The sequence below is a fragment of the Dryobates pubescens genome, chromosome 8, assembly GCF_014839835.1.
Source record: "Dryobates pubescens isolate bDryPub1 chromosome 8, bDryPub1.pri, whole genome shotgun sequence".
NCBI lineage: Eukaryota > Metazoa > Chordata > Aves > Piciformes > Picidae > Dryobates > Dryobates pubescens.
The window spans coordinates 20,291,263-20,307,682 of NC_071619.1; the positions used below are offsets into that span (position 1 = coordinate 20,291,263).

Sequence of the window (16,420 nt, forward strand, 5' to 3'; positions counted from 1 at the left end):
GCCGGCGCGGCCGGCAGGGCGGGACGAGGCTGGTCGGGGTGAGCGGAGCGCTCTGCACGCCGCACGCTGCCCAGCGCGAAGATGGCAGCGGGGGAGCCGCAAGCGAAGAAGCTCAAGCTGGAGCAAAAGCAACTCAGGTAATGGGTGCCAGGGAAGGGCTCTTCTTCACGAATAACCTCAGGCGGACAGTAGAGGGTCGCCGGGTGCCGCCGGTGCTGCCCGCGGTGGAGGACGAGACGCGAAACCACGGTGCGCGGTCAGGGTCTCGCCGGGAGCGTCCCGCTGGGTTGAGCTCGGCCGGGCTGGCTGCGGCGCGGACGGCCCCGTGCAGGGTCCGCGCTCCCCTCCCGGCGGCGGCGAGCGCACGTGGAGGCGAGCGATGGGGTCGTCCCGCTACGGTGCTGCGGCGTCCCTGTGCCTGCTTCTCTTGCTGCCGGCCGCTGCGAGAGTACCGGTGTGCGGCATCGGCATTTGCCCAGGGGCGCCGCCGGGTTGGACGCTTCGTAGCCGGGGCCCTCGCGTTGCTTAGGGTTCGAGATCGGTTAGCGCCGAAGAGCTTTTGAGCACCTAGATGAGGTCGCGCGGTGGAAGTGAAAACTGTCTGCAGTTACGCTTCCCGCTACTGAAACACAGCTGGGGCTGTCACTCCTTGTTGTCCGTCTTTGAAACTATACGCTTGAGGGGGACTCTGTCCCCGTCAGACAAGAACTTAATTATCTATAAATATTCCTTATCAGATACATTTTCTGCAGGACACGTGGAATATTTTAAAATGTTTTCATATTGAAATAATCTGTGCCATTTACTATACTTCCTTATTTGTGTGATCTCTGTAGTATCGCTGACTGAATCCCATGTGATTGACGGCCTGCACAGAAACACGTAATTTATTTTTAAATGTCATAGCAGAAAAATAATAAGGTTTCTCAATGTGGGAGGCACGATCAAAATGAGTAGTGAGAGAGGTATAGTGGAGCCTTCTGTTGGTGCGGTTTCTGATTTGTTTTCTTGGGATTATTCAGACATGAATATAATTGTAGAATAGCTGATCTCCTTCCAGGTATCCAGTATATGAAAACCATTAATTACATAAGGCTTGAGAGGTTCGAAGTTACCTTGGCAATTACTAATAACTTGCTCAAATACAGCATAAAAGAGATGAACTTTAGTACTGAGATGGGAATGGTCCTTTTTGGTCCTAACCTCACTGAATGAATCCTGTTCGTCAAAATCAGGGTGCTTGCTCCCTTGGCAGCTGAGTGACTTTTTAAGTCTAATAGCTGACAAACTCGGTTGCAGATAGTGGAGAAGGAAAAATGTAACTGAGCTCCGAAAGCAAATAAATAACAGGCAGCTGTGTAAGGTTGCAATTAAAAATCATCAGCTATTTACATGGACCTTAAAGCAAGGTAGGATGAGAAACTGGAAATAGCAATTTTTCTTTTTATGAAGTTTATTAGAGAAAACTGCATTTTGCCTGCTTCAAGCCTAAGCATGAAAAAATAAAATCTGAGAACAGTATTGATGTACTGAATTAAAAATGCAAAGGATGTTTACAATGGAATGGACAACCATGGTGACATGCTCTGATAACAGCTGATGAAACTGAAAATAATGCTTTCCGAAGGTTTGATAGTTAAAACATGAGGAATGTTGTTAGAACTTGTTCACTCTAATTCTATTTCAAGTTATTTCACTATGAAGTATAACCTAGACTCCAGGTATGTTTTGTAAAAGGATAAATGCCACAATTAGCTGGTGATCAAATAAAGTTAATTGTGTTGTGGGCCGCAGGTTGGACTAGTGGAGTGAGGTGGTTGGACTAGATTTGGCAGACCTCTGTGATTGATTGAACATAGCAGCAAGAACGTGTTTAACCAAGTGCTGCTGTGGGACTTTGTCCTGTGTTAAAAGCCAGCATAGAAGGTAACAGAATGGTCGAGGTTCCTTGACTTTGTATTTGTAGCGAGGTTTTCTTGTTGATGCAAAGCATTGCTACATACGATCCAGAAAATGGTGGGAGATAAATAAAATTATTATATCAAGAATTAGTAGAGTATCCCTTGTTCTTGACATTCAGATATGAGGCTTTCCAGCCTTCTCAGAAGATCATGTCTAATAGAATAGAATAGAATTGACCAGGTTGGAAAAGACCTTTGAGATTATCAAGTCCAACCCATCACCCAACACCATCTAATCAACTGAACCATGGCACCAAGTGCCTCATCCAGTCTCTTCTTAAACACCTCCAGTGATAGTGACTCTACCACCTCCCTGGGCAGCCCATTCCAATGACCAATCACTTCTTCTGTGAGGAAGCCTAAATGAACTTCACAAGGATGGTCTGGTACCTTACTTGTTCTCCTATATGATACGAACCAGAATCTTTCTTGTGGCTACTGAAAGCTATTTTCGTATTAAAAAATTACATTGAAAATTTTCATTTCCAGTCTGTAATAAAAGCTGTACCTTGTCAACAATAACAAATGTTGCCTTCCCTTATATTTTTTGTAATTTTGTCTCTCAAAATGGCATCAGGAGTGTTTTGTGGATACATATGGGGTTCGTTTAGTTGGTTTTGATCCTTTCAGGCAAAGGAAAGCAAATATTGCTCCCTCATGAGGTAGGCAGTGCTGACCCGGTTCAGCTAAAGTTATTTGAAAGCAATATAGGATGGCTGGCTTTTGCCACCCAGTGAGCGGGATACAAAGCCTGAGACCCAAACTAGTGTTCCCAGCAAAACAATGCATTGTGCTGACATTAATCTGCTGGGCAGCAGGTTTTGCATTGTCTTTTTTGATGGGTGCAAGGCCTCACTAAAACCAACGGGCTTTAGGCAAGGCTGTTAATGCATGCTGCGTTGTTTCAGGCTCCTGACTGCATCTCTGCTGTGTGAAATAAAATATCATTGTGTTTAAACTCTACTGTTTGAACAGAAAAGAGGCTTGCAAAACTGCAAATGGCTTGTTAGTGAGTGGTAGCGTCAGTTTACTAGAAGCATCATGAGGTGTTTCTTTAGTGGAGAATTTACTAAGGATTTGTGTCCTTTATATTTGGGATGATTTTTATCTTGGAAGTCTGTGAAAACTGCAACCAGACTTTCATTAACAGACTGATAGAGTTAGGAAAGAATTTGGACATTCTATCTAGAAATATTTGAGCTTATATATACATATCTGTATAGAAATATGCATGCATGCAGGAGTAATACATGGACAAACTTGTGAAATCCTCCACTGTCAAGTTCCCCCTCTGCTGTATTATGGCCTTCTGGCTGTTCTGCAGCTGCTGTATTGATTGAATAGTCATGATGTGGTTGGTTTTTTGGGACAAATCAATTTATCTACGTGAAGACAATGTAAGCATTGGACAAATACTTTATACTAAAAATACAAAGTGCAATATTCCTCTTGGATTAGTATTAGACAGGTCTTTGTTTTCAGAATACATTGTCAAACGCCTTGGGTAATTGTTATCAAAATCAGTAATTTGTCATTACTCTCCCACTAAATTTTAGACAGGTTGATAGTGGTGAATAAAAAATACTGTTCATTTCATGCATTTTAAGTTTTCTTCGTAAGCTGGCTTTTAATTTAGCTTGTTTGTTCATCAGTTCTCTACAAATGAAAGAAGATTCTACATATTTTAAATGAGCTTCAAGAAAGCTTTTAGTTAGAATTTAGTAATTTTTTTTTTTTTTAAATTTCACCTCACTCACCATTTGTATTTGTTTCATGGCTTGTGCTTTTCTCATTTTCCACTTTCTCTGTCTGCAAGTATGCGTAGCTTTTGCCGTGTGAGTACTCTTGATGGCCTTTTAGTACAAAAATCTGAAACTCAAGCACCATGCAGTGTTTGCTCCCGGAAGAGTAAATGCACTACACTGTCTTCAGATGTATTAGGCCCCTTAGAAAGCAGACAAACTAATGGTTTTGAAGAGACTAGTAATAGACTTTACCAATTGTGTTTTGTTTAGGACATAACAGCAGCAACCTTCCCTTCAAAGCGTGTTGACAGGAATATATCCAAAACTGTAATGACTTGCAGCCTGGATAATACCTTGCTCTTACAGTTCAGGCCTTGTTTCCAGTGTTTGAATGTGTGACTCTCAAATTACTGTTTAGGTGAACATGTGTCTTCACCTGCTCCCTGATGTAATCCTGAGGGATTTCTCACTGCGTGTGTCATATTTCCACAGTTTTGTGTTCTTGAATTACAGGGGCTTGTTAGGGTGTTTTCATCCTTCTAATTCAAGTAATTCCTTGCTTTATGAGAAGAACTGTAGCCTGAGGAAAGAGGAGATCTTGGGAAAGCTCTTTCTGCTCTGGACCATGAGTGTGGCTGGTGTCTCATTCTTCCATTATTAACGTTACCTGCAGCCTACCTGGCTGGAAGAGTCATACTGACAAACAGTGATAGTTTAGACATAATAGTCTTTGCAGATACTCTGACTTGGTGTGCTGCTTCCCTGAAGTCAACAGGACTAGTCTTGTCCTGACAGCTGCTTCAATTATCTGTGGGAGGGCAGCCAGTGCAAATATAACTATTTCATCATGGATCCTGTAGTTCATCTGAATTTTTTTGAGGTTTGCAAGTTACTTCTTTTTAGCTAATAAAACAGCTTGCATAGGATTACTTATCTAATTTGATTTACTGGTATTACTTATGAAAAGACAAGGAAGATGCCCAGAAAGTTGTCTGGAGTGAATGTAGAAATAGTTGAATACGGTGTCAGTGCAATAATGTGAAATGCGCATTCTGTAGAGTGAGACTTTGGTTTACTCTTCTGTTGCTGAGGTATATTTCATGTGGCAATATTTGAAGCAACGTTCTGGCTTGTGGTTCAAGGTTGTGATACTGAATTTGAGTAGTTAAACAGGCATGGTACACAAACATTTCACAAAACCAGTTTCAGGAGCAGGGAATGGGTTGCTATCTGAAGGTCATTAATTAGTATTTGCTGGCAATGTTTTAAAAGACCTTATCTTTTTGAAAAATAGTAACTAGAACTTGCAGATACTGTGTGAACACTATGTTTTCTCAAGGCTGTTCATTTTTTATTTACACAAACTGCTTTTTAAATAATTTCAATTTACATACTAATATTATTTGTACAATAAATACCAAAGCATTTTGTGTGAAGTCTTTGGGTATTACTCAGAATTCAGTGAATGGAAAGGGATTTCTTTCAATTTTGATCTATAGTCATTGCTATAATGATTATTTGAGCACAGTCAAAGCTGTTCCATGCTTGAAGGATATGGTAGATATGGTAACATAAAACTACTCACTGGATTTATGCTACCTTGGGATTTCATGTACAGCGAAAGAGTTATATCTTTATTTATTTCCTTGTATGCTCAGTGCCTCAAAGCAGTTTAGCTGTCTGAAGGACTGGGCTATTTGACTAGAATAAGATGGAAAAAAAAGTACAGGTGTCTGCAATATCACAGAACCATGAAATGGCTTAGGTTGGAAAGGACATCAGAGATCATCTACTCTAACCTCTCTGTCATCAGCATCCCTGATGAAGACTTAGCAAATTTTAAGATTTCCCTTTGCTTTTACAGCTGTGTGGGTTGGGAAGCTGAATGAAAATAAGTGGGATAATAAATAATAATAATAAACCAAACCTCCTTTGCTGGTAGATCCATACAAGATTCAAGTATATCTTATGTTGAAAAATTAAATTCTCTCTGTAGAAAAGTTCAAAACAACCATTGATCTAGTAGAAAATACATGCAAGCTCTGCAAAATGCTGCTACCGAAAGAGAATTTATAGACTTCCTGCTTGCTAGTCCCATTTTATAATGTCTACTTAGGCTATTATGTAAAAGATCATTCTTCTGTCTTGCCAAGACAGAAGAGTGGGCAGCTTATCTAAGATGAATCTTAGTTTTGTGCTTTGTAGAAATAGAGTGAAATATGGAGATTATTGGAGAACATTTTGTTTACGTATTGCAAACTAGATGATTTATACCAGATGTGTATGATGTGAAACATAACACATTAGCTCAAGGCTTGGGCCTAGATTGCCTTTATCTTGGATAGACAAGTTACAAATTTATAAAATGCAAAGTTTGATGTATTACTTTATTAAAGAGCAATTTAAAAAAATCTCATGTGCTTACCTGTTGTTATATCAGGTAGGGGTGCAGTTCATTTTGAATTCATGCCATGCTCCAGCTGTGAATTCTGTATTTCACTCATGAATTTCTGAAGCCAAGACACAGGTAAAAGCACAGGTCAGCTGCCCTGGACAAGCAGAGCAAGTTTGGAAAGTGTCAGGGAGGCTGAGCAAACAGCCCAGCACATATGTGATGTGAATGCAAGTAGAATTTGTAGCATAAACATCATAAAGGTAATCTGTGAATGACCACAAGAAATGAATTACTGTTTTTCCAGGGATACCTTAGTTGGTGTTACCCATTTATGTGTTAGGATACAAATGACCAAAAAACCCGTGGTAGGTAGTGCCTCAAAGACATCAGTAGTGGTAGAACCTGTGGGTATGTGATAGTACAAGCAAGATGGTCAGGTACTTGGGAATAGTTGGGAGTTTATAAAATGAGATGTCATACATGCTTTTTCATGAAAAGCTGTTCAATATCTTACAAAACCACTCTTAATTCTATCTTGCTGAACTAGTAAAAAGTTAAAAACAGTTTATGGTACCTCATTTGAACTGTGTATCTTAATACTCATAGTATGTAGTTGTATGTAACAAATTACTATATAGATTATGTTAATGTATTATATATGTTTTTATTTAAATATTATTATGTGCTTGTTAGAGGCATCCAATTATTTATGGAAGAATCTATATTTAAAATACAGTGATGGGACCAACAAGACCAAGCTCTGTTACCACTACTGTTACACTTACCTGTGATGGGATTACCCCCCGCCCCCTCACCATTTTCAGTTACAAAACAGACGTTTGGCTGTTAGGTAGTGAAATTGTTAAACTAGGAATAATCTGTTGTTCAACGTGGATCAGCAGGTACAGCATTATATATCCAAATACAGTATTTACGTGTTGAGTTCAAAATCCTCCATCAGGATTTGAGACCTGGTTGTATGGTGTTTTGTAACAGTAAAGGCATGGATGTGTTTCCCACTGACACGCTTAACAAGGACTTTGCAAGTAATTAATTTGAATGTCCAATTTAGAGAACATAGGGAACTTGTCCTACATCAGGTATTGAACAAAAATATTCCTGTTATCCTCATGTTATGTTGTAGTTCTTGTTTTCATACGTCTGAAATTTTGGCATTGTCTCTTCTGAAGCACCCCAAAATCAGAAATAGCTGAAAAGCTGGGCTTTATTTTTTTCTGAGTACAATATACCTATTTTGTAGATGGGAAAGGAAAAGTAAGGTAAATAACCACATTAGGAATTTGTAAAATTCAAGTATTAGAGGTGACACAGCAGTAGTTGACAACATGGGATTTATTTTTGGCAAAAACAACCTCTTCTGACATCAGTTTCATGAATCAGTGTTTCTGGTGTTGGTAAGTTAACAAAATAAGCGCAAGATGTGCGTGAGGTAGCAATAACTGACAGCCAAATAAAGATCAAGCAAGTAGGAAGGGTGGGAGTTAGATTCTATCTTTACCGATGCTTCTCCTTTCCTATACGGCCGTTCTGCTTGCGTGCCAAGTGGACAAGAAACAGGTTAGGCAACGAAGGGCAGCCTTTTTATTTATTCTTCCCCCCCCCCCCCCCCCCGCGCGCAAACGGGCCCGCATCTCATCTGTGTCTCCACTTTTGTCCTCTGGTAGGTTGGAAGGATAGAGTAACGTCCCGTGGCTGTGTACCACAGGTGGCTGCTAGGCGCTCCAGCAACCCGGGAATAAAACAGATCTCCCTGGATCTGAAGTGAGAGCCCGCCGCCGCCCGGCTGCGCAGGGTCGCGATCTTCGCTGGCACCGGGTGCTGATGCCTGGCGGTGGCGGCTGAGGAGAAACTCTTCCCTGAAGGTCACCCAAGGCAGCGTTAAGGTGTGACCCAACACACAAATAAAAAGAGTGAAAAGGCGTTCTTGTCTAGTCTGTAAATATCGCGTGTCGGGGGGAGGCAGCAGTCAGTGGCCGGGGGGAGAGGGGGTGAGCGGTCCGGGAACGGCAGCGGGGCGGGAGGCAGGCGCCCGAGTTGGGAGCGTGGCTGCTGCCCGAGGAGCAGCCCCGGCGGGGGCGGTTGGGGTTAGAAGTTCCCACGGCCCCGTGACAGCTGAGGGGCAACGATGCCAGGGGTTCTGCTGGCCATCTTTAATGTGGGCAATGCGACTCGAGCTCCGCACTTCTTCTCTGCCTCCAATGAACACTTTTTAAAATCAGCACTGGCGACTGTAATTGCTTGATTGGGCTGGGACGGGCAGGCGACAGCAGAAGGAATGCTGGAGGAGTGTGCTCTCTGCCCATACCAAAGATGGCGGCCGGGGAGCTCAGGCCGCCGAACAGGCGGCGCCGCTTGGTACCGCGCGCTTCTGAACCGGGGCGCGGGGCTACTCGCCAACGCGGCGAGGTCACCGCCTCCCGGGGCTGCCGGCTGCCCGGTGCCCCTCTCCGCCGAGGGCCCGGGCCCGCCTTTGACAGCCGCCTAGCCAATGGCGAGCTGTGCGGGCGGGCGGGGCGGGGTGGTGGCGCGCGGGTGGGTCGACCGAGCAGTGGCCGGCGGCTCAGTCGCGGCCGAGGCGGGCGGCTCGGCAGGCGTAACGGGCGCAGCTGCTGGTAACCGATACCGCTACCAGCAGAGCTCCGCCGCGGGCGGTCGGGCTGGGAGCCATGCCCACCCTCAGGTAATGCGAATTCGCCGACGCGGCTCTCGCAGCCTAGCCCCGCGCCCCGAGGGAAGGGGCGGCGAGTCCTGATGCGCTTCTGCTTTGGGGAGCGGGAGCGCCCGGCGCGATATTCCGCTGGAGATCAGGTCTTGTCTCATTCTCCAGTCGTGTAATTAGGCTACGGAGTACCTTAATTCCCTCCTTCTTTTCGTATACCGAGAGTTGGTTTTGCGGCTGCACACCCCCGCCCCTCACCACCGGGGTGAGGGGGAGAGGCGTGCAGGTTTCTTCCCGATCGCTTAGCCTGGCGGGGGCCCCCGCTCCCGGGACGCGCGGAGTTTATTTCTGACGGGCAGGTGGGGGTGATGCCAGTCCTCAGCAGCTCGCCCTGGCGAGAGCCCCGAGAAGCGATGTGCTGGGCAAAGCTGGGCTTCCAGAGGTGACCCGGGGGGTGGCGGCTGGGGCATGTGTGGGGTTTCGTGCGGCGTCGCTCTGCGGCGGCGACACTCCAGACCGCGGCGGGGTCCGCCCGTGGGGGTGGGAGGACGGATGTCGTGGGACTCCGGCAGCCACGTTTGAATATTAAAGCATCGTTGTGTCATGCCATGCCTGGAACCTAGTTTTAAGTGAATTCCAAATCACAAGAAGCAGGATACTGGTAACGGGCAAGGCTCTTAAGAACCTCTCGGGACTGCGGTAGTACCAGTTAATCAGCAATCACTGAAGAATGAGAAACACTTAACATCTAGTAAAAGGAATTATTATGACCAATTTTGCTCCCTACAGCACTTAATCTTGAGGTAGGGTATTGTGAAGTGAACTGGTAGCCATCATCGTGTAGTTATTTTCATCAGTTCTTCAGTTGCTAAAGAAACGCCTAAAATTACAGACTGCAAGTTCAGTGGTTGTTCAAGGCAACTCCCATCTCCTCTCTTCACCCTTGTAACTCACTGTATCGATTTTCACAGTTTCTGACCGAGTACGTACGGTAACTTTGAAATTGCAGTAGTGTCTCACCGCTGGAGCTTGTGGAATTAGTGCAGCTGGGGAGGGAGCTGGGTAGTGGTGGAACAGTTGTGTGGGTTTGGTGTGGTGTTTTTTGTGGTTTTTTTTTCTGCAGCAGCCTTGCTTACGTAAGGTCAAGGCTTTTAAGCTTGGCTTCAAAGTTGGAACCTGTGAATGTGTCACTCTAAAAAGCTATGAAAATTTCATAATGAATGAAGTCTTCTCTGAAGATACTACTCTAAGACAGTATGTAAACATGTAACTCCTTAGCCAAATACTGCTAAACTCCAGACCTAAGTAGGGAAAGCATGTGAGCAGTCTACAAGCTACTTGTATGTTTAAGGTCTGTGTACTATTTATTTGCTGACGAGTGAAGCAATAGAAATTGTCTGAAGTCTGGAATCATGGGATAATTCTGAGGTGCTTTTAGTGTGAGACAAGTTATGGTTAACAGTGTCTTATCACTCCCTTATCTTCTATAGGTAAAGTGGAATAAGAGAAGTTCTTAGTTGAGAGCTTATTCTAATGCTATGAATCTGGTACCATTATTGTTTTAAGTGTACATAAAATTATTTTTGATAAATTCAAATCTTGTGTTAAATGTTTGTTTTTTTTTCTTAGCTATGTTCCTTTGAGACTGAAATGGATATGCTCAGAGCAGGCTTAGAACACGCCTTGTTTGGCCTTACTTTTAACAGTGTAAAGAAATCCTATAGAAATGCAAACATTTTGAATCTTATGCAACCATATCTTGTACTTGCAAATGGAAGACAACATTCAGCAGGCTGTCACACAACTGGCACCCCTAGATGTCTTGATCATATCTTATTAAGGCTTTTTGACTGTAAAATATTTCAGCATAAGAGTTTAATGTTAAGCGGACATTATGGCTGCACAACAGTATGAGGCTGTTACAGAGCAAACAGAAGGCAAAATTTTCAACCTGGCTTTTTAAATGAATTGTTACTGTTACGTAGATGAGAATTCTTTTCCAGCAAACCAACAAGGAAAAAAGCACTTTTAAAGAAATAATGTGGGTTTGGTGTGGGTTGTTTTGTTTTTTTTAATGTAAGCTAGACACATCAGTATCCAAAGGCTCAAAATATTCCTGTCTCTGTGCCAGTAACTAATAATACACTTTCACTGATATTGTGATGTTGCTCTTTCACTGAAGTGCAGAGCAGCATGAAATGATAACAGTGTGATAGTTAGATACAGTACTGCTCATGTTCAGCAGCCACCTTTAAACAGGACAGTATTTTATAAAATGCCTGCAACACAGAGCATTAGTGGTGCATAACCACAGTAATAGACACAGCTTTCCTCATCATTCAGTTAATTTTGTGGACGTCTTAAAAATGATTGTACAGTATCTCAGTATTTATGTGGAATTTTAAAAATTTGGTAGGTTTTCTGAGTTTAATTTCATTACTTCTGGAACTTGTGGTGGCTCAGATGTGAAACAGTGGCTATTTGTGAAAATAAATCATCTTGGCAATCTCCAAACAAAATGCCATGATTAGCAGGTGAAGATTTATTTATATTTCATGAATTACATTGCTTGAACATAAAAAAATTACAATTCACTCTTCATCTGTGAGGTGTGTGTGTGTGTTTGAAAAGCAGTCAAGTTCTGCTCAAGTTGGGGAGAGTTTGCCCAGAAGTTTTAGGGGAGTGTTTCTGAACATACACATGCTAGTCTGGTGATAGCTACTTTGGCTTTTAAAACTTGGCATCCCAGATGGCACCCTACTACACAGCCTCTGGAATATTTGAATGGGGCTGTTTATTAAATACTATGGGAGAAGGAAGGCCTGTGAATGGAACAAGACTTCTTGTCTGATGTAAAGACCTTCCTGAAGTAAGTGGCACTGAAAGTGGTGCTAGTTCCTGCTGCTGCTGACATACATGAAGTATGCATACATGTTATTTGTGTGATAGAGCTTGTGTGGGTGCTCAGCCAGTACAAAGCTGCTCTTGTGCTGTTTCTAGTATACCAACCAGTATGTTCTGCTGCCCCACTGCTTGTTAAATGTTGGGTAGCTTCTATTTTGCTTTTCTGTTGAACAAGGTAACTTCTTCATAGGCAGTGACATCAACATGTCAGCTGTATTTCAGAGGGGTTTTGAAGCACAACTGCTGTTTCTTTTTCCTGAATGTAGGCATAATGCATGCCTTTTCCTGAAGTGTAGGCATAAAGTTATTGATGCATAGAAGCTTTGAGAATGTGAGAGTCAGCTAAACATCAAGTACAGAAGGATACGGTGAGCTGGATTTCTGGCTCTGTCTTCACAAACTGTCTTGCACTTTTCACTTACAGTGAAATTGGTTGTAAAGGTCTGTCTTTTAAAGCTGCAACAAAATTTAGGATACTTAAAGCATGGTTTGCTGTGTCTCAAGATCAAGGTTATTAATCAAGTTTTCCAATTCTTCATTTCCAGACATGAGAATTTAGCATTTAATGGAGGCTAATGTGGTATTGTAAATAGGAAGAAGTTTGATTGTGTACTTGCATCAGGTAGTTTCAAATCTGACAAGTATTTGTCAGCTAGTGGCTTTTTGTAGATGCTGTGAGAGGAAGTGAATGGGTTTCCAACCTCTGTTGGACACAATGAGATAGTTCCATATCTTCCCCTTTCTGCTTGTTTTATTTATTTATTTTCCTTATCCTGTTGAGCAGAAATTAATGGAATCTGTTACTTAGTAGGCAGATGTTGAGGCTCTAAAACATTTAGCTTGCTCTAGATGGGTCAGAACAATTGAAAACTCACTGGTTTTGAGATTGAGGTGACCCTCCTGCAGCTTTGAATAAATTGCAGATGAACAGGAGATATAACTGCAGTGTTAAAGTAGTATTTCTGGGGGGATGGAGAGACAGGGAATGTGATTTCTCTGCAAATACTTGACAGAGACATAGCAACAAGGGAGGAGTATGGTCATACTGAAGCTACCTTTGGTAGCTTAGAGTAAGGGCTTGCTGTGCCAGTTGGAGGTGGCAGGTGTTAGCTTAGCAAGGAATGTGATGGGTTTAGATGGAGTTTTAGGCAGCCTTTCAGAACAGCTGCATTCACTCCTACTTGACACTAGGCTACGTATCTAATCCTTTGGTATTATCACCCAAGTACATGCTCTTCAGGAAAATGTAACACATGGTTTCTGAATGAATTTAAGAAAAGAGTTAAAGCCAGGTCTTTCAGCTGTTGGCAGTATTGGTGATGTCTTAACTGGCATATGTCATGGTAATGGATTTCAAATGGATGAAAAAAATACACATGTTCTTAGCAGCAAATGACTCTGCTGTTTCAGATAGAGACTATTGATTCTGCGTTGTGAGCTTAATTTCAGTTTATTATTGGTTAGTAGCAGAGTAAATTCAGCAGCTATGTTTGTTCAGTGTAATTCTTATAACCTGGTCTGATGCTCCCTGTGCTTAAAATTTGATATTGTAAACTGCAGTTTTTAAAAACTACATGCAGCTGTAATTCTTTATCTGAGTGTATGACAGCTTAACAGAATATGTAACTGTATGTACTCTTTGACTTCTTACAGTCTGTATGTTGATCAGATATTATTGTAGGATGATCATTCACTCAAATGTAACTCTCTTGTCTATATGCCAGGTCTCCATGTGACTACTGCATTGGGCAAAATGCGTATCTTTTTGTTCTTGAGTTGCATTCTAGATAAAATTTCCTTTTTAATATCTAATAAAAGAAATGTCTTCAACATATTGTATTAATAGCAATAAACTAACACTGAGCTAACTTGAAAATTGATTCTCTTACAGTGAAAATGTCCTCTTTGGAATGGGAAATCCTCTGCTTGATATCTGTGCAGTTGTGGACAAAGACTTCCTTGACAAGTAAGCCTTGATAATTATTTTCTTTCTAATGTCAATTTTGTTTCGTGGATGATGCCTATAAATAAACTACCTGCTTGTGTAATGTTAAATTTGTGCAGATCTTTGTAGGATTCTGGCCTTCTTCTGAAGGAAGCCAACATGATAGAATTCATTTGATGGTTCCAGCTATATGAAGATGGTGGTGTCAATGACAACATTCAGTGTTTTAATGTGGTTTTAATATTTATTGCTCTCTAACAATTATTTATGGTAGTCTCTTCATCCTGTTTTTGCTAGCTTTTAGTCGGAAGCAGTTGTCAATGTCAATAAGATGTAGGTAGCTCCTGTTTATCTGTGTGCTACTTCTGATTTACAGTGCTCTTTCCTTTCTTCTGTGATGACTTTGGGGCAAATAAGCCATTTCTGTAGCTCTCCAAGACAGGTTGTGCAAGTGTACTGTTGTTAAAGTATTCTAATTTATCAGTCAAGAGCAGGACCACTTACATAGTCTGTTATCTTGCTTAAGCCTAGTTGTTAGGCTACCATCCATATAACCACGTATCATTGGTTTGCTGCTGTGTGTTACTGTTGACATTAAGCTTACTCATTCTCTGATCATCTTAAAGATGTGTCAAGAGGTGTGAAATACACTTGCTTTTTAAAATCCTTTGCGTGAACTCTCTTTCTTCCAGTAGTTTTCACTTGATTTCAAGCAATGAGTAAGTTGATTTAATATTTCAGAGTGCTCACAATTCCTTGTTTAATTTTAAAGGTTAATAATATTTTTCTAGTCAATCTTTTAGTTATTAATATGAATGCTGGGTCAAGAATAAATTTCACATCACCAAATAAACTATAAGTGCAGAGTGTTTATTTGTGAATTTGTACTGCCAGTCACAAATATTTTCATCTGAAGCTTTTAATAATAGCAATAATTTGTTTTGCAACAGTTATTTTATCACTGAAATTTTATCTAAAGGTGTGTTTAAGTGAGAGCCTGAGTATTACAAGCTGGAGGCAAAAGACAAGAGTGTAATAGAGTCTATCAATCTCAAATATCTGAAATGTGAATACTTAAGACATACACTCTATTTCTGAAGAAGTAAATTATTCTGATGCCTCTGCCTTATGTTTCTTTTGAAATAACTTGAAAACCAGTCTCTGAACAGAAGTAACACCCCCAGCCCAACAAAAGCTCCTTATAAATTGCTGTTCTGAGAGGTGGTGGGATCTGTGTTGCAGCAAGATTTGCACTGTGCTTTTCACTGGACCCCATGTGCTCTGCAGAATCTAATTTAAAAATTAGAAGTTTTATGTACTCAATTTTGAGTCCTGTCAGACAAGTTAAATTATCTCCTGGAACAGCATATGCTCTGTGAGCATATCTTTACTGCCAAAATGCCTTTGTGAAGTATTGCATTACTTAAAGCAATAAGCAGTCTTCCAACAACAGTTTCACAGGGGACCTGTTCATAGTGTCATGGCTCTGGTAATAACCTGAAAACTGGGCAGCTTACCTACCTTCTCATGTATCTGATTTTACTTCTAGTGCCCTATTGGTGAGCGTATGTGTAGTAGCCCATGTAACAAAGACAAGCATGTTTCTACTCTTAAGTCCAACTACCTTTTGCAGTACTTCCTGAAATGGTAATCAAATCCTACACTTCTTCATCCTGTGAAGGGAGATAAATAGCAATCCTACCTGCAGAACAACTAGAATGAAGTTGTCAGTTCAAATGCTGCAGGGAGGTGAAAGAACATTGATACTTCAGGGCTGTGAATCATTTGACAGAGAAATGGTTGATCATATCAGCCTACTCTGTGTTTTCTTGCAAAACAAGGTGTGCATCCATCACAACTACAAAGTGTGAGCTTGTGGTATCTTGGCAGAAATTAACTCTGAAGTCTGTATCTCTCCTCTTCAATTGGAGGGGCCATCAGACATGCTGAGCTCTGACTTGAAAAAGTAGTTAAATAAAATGAGGAAGGAGCTTAGGTAAACACCCATTATTTTTTAACTTTTTCACTATTTCTGTTAGTTTATCCTCCTCTCTTGTATAACTGGTTTTAAGAATAAATATGTTCAGAATAAAGGAGTAGGTGTTGCAAGTTTAATCAGTGCATATTCACAATGAAATGAGAGAATATGAAAATGAATCCTGTAAAGAAATTGTTAGTTTTTGTAATTTCTATTAAGAAAATGTAAATGGAAACAACATAGGGGTCCTTTTAACAATATTTAAGTAGCCTATAATCCATGCTGTAAATAAACCTGAAAATAAATACATAATGTAGTCCTACCCCTAGGAAAATTAAAACAGCTAGCTGCCATATAATACTGGTGTGAGTAAATGAGCAATGTTGGAAGGTTGGCTGGATATTTTCAATTTGGGTTGTCAGCATATTCCTGTCACCTTTCTTCAAGGTGGCTTTTGATTTAAGCTGGGATCCAAGGTCTTTTGCTCTCTTGACAAGTTTTGGAATGCTTTAAGCCTTTCCTAGACTATTTCTAGGAAAGGTGCTCTGAATTTGTATCAAAACTTCACTGTGCCCATCTGAGCTCTTCAGAAGTGAGGTATGATTACAAATCTGGATGCCAAATTCCATTATATATGTTGTCTCCAGAATGATTATTTGATCTCCACCATTGTCCAGGAATACAAGTTGCTATTTGATTACTTAGTGGCTTTCAAAGTTTTCTGCTTCTTAGTTTTCCACCTTGCCTTGTCTGTGACATGTTGTGAACATGAACTATCTGTAAACCAGGACTTACACTCTTTTTACTTTTCA

The 16,420-nt window shown here is 41.4% G+C and overlaps 1 protein-coding gene across 2 annotated transcripts in view; it reads left to right on the forward strand.

Moving 5' to 3' along the window:
- The first annotated feature begins 11 nt into the window (after positions 1 to 11).
- ADK (adenosine kinase) overlaps positions 12 to 16,420 on the forward strand; it is a 287,668-nt gene continuing 271,259 nt past the window's right edge. Inside the window, exons 1-2 of one of the 2 annotated variants that reach the window (XM_054163190.1) lie at positions 12 to 137; positions 13,577 to 13,651. In XM_054163190.1, coding sequence (XP_054019165.1) covers positions 82 to 137; positions 13,577 to 13,651 — 131 coding nt within the window. In that variant the 5' untranslated portion in view covers positions 12 to 81. Of the gene's footprint in view, positions 138 to 8,695; positions 8,803 to 13,576; positions 13,652 to 16,420 lie in introns of those variants that run through there. The other variant, XM_054163192.1, reaches the window with a different exon arrangement.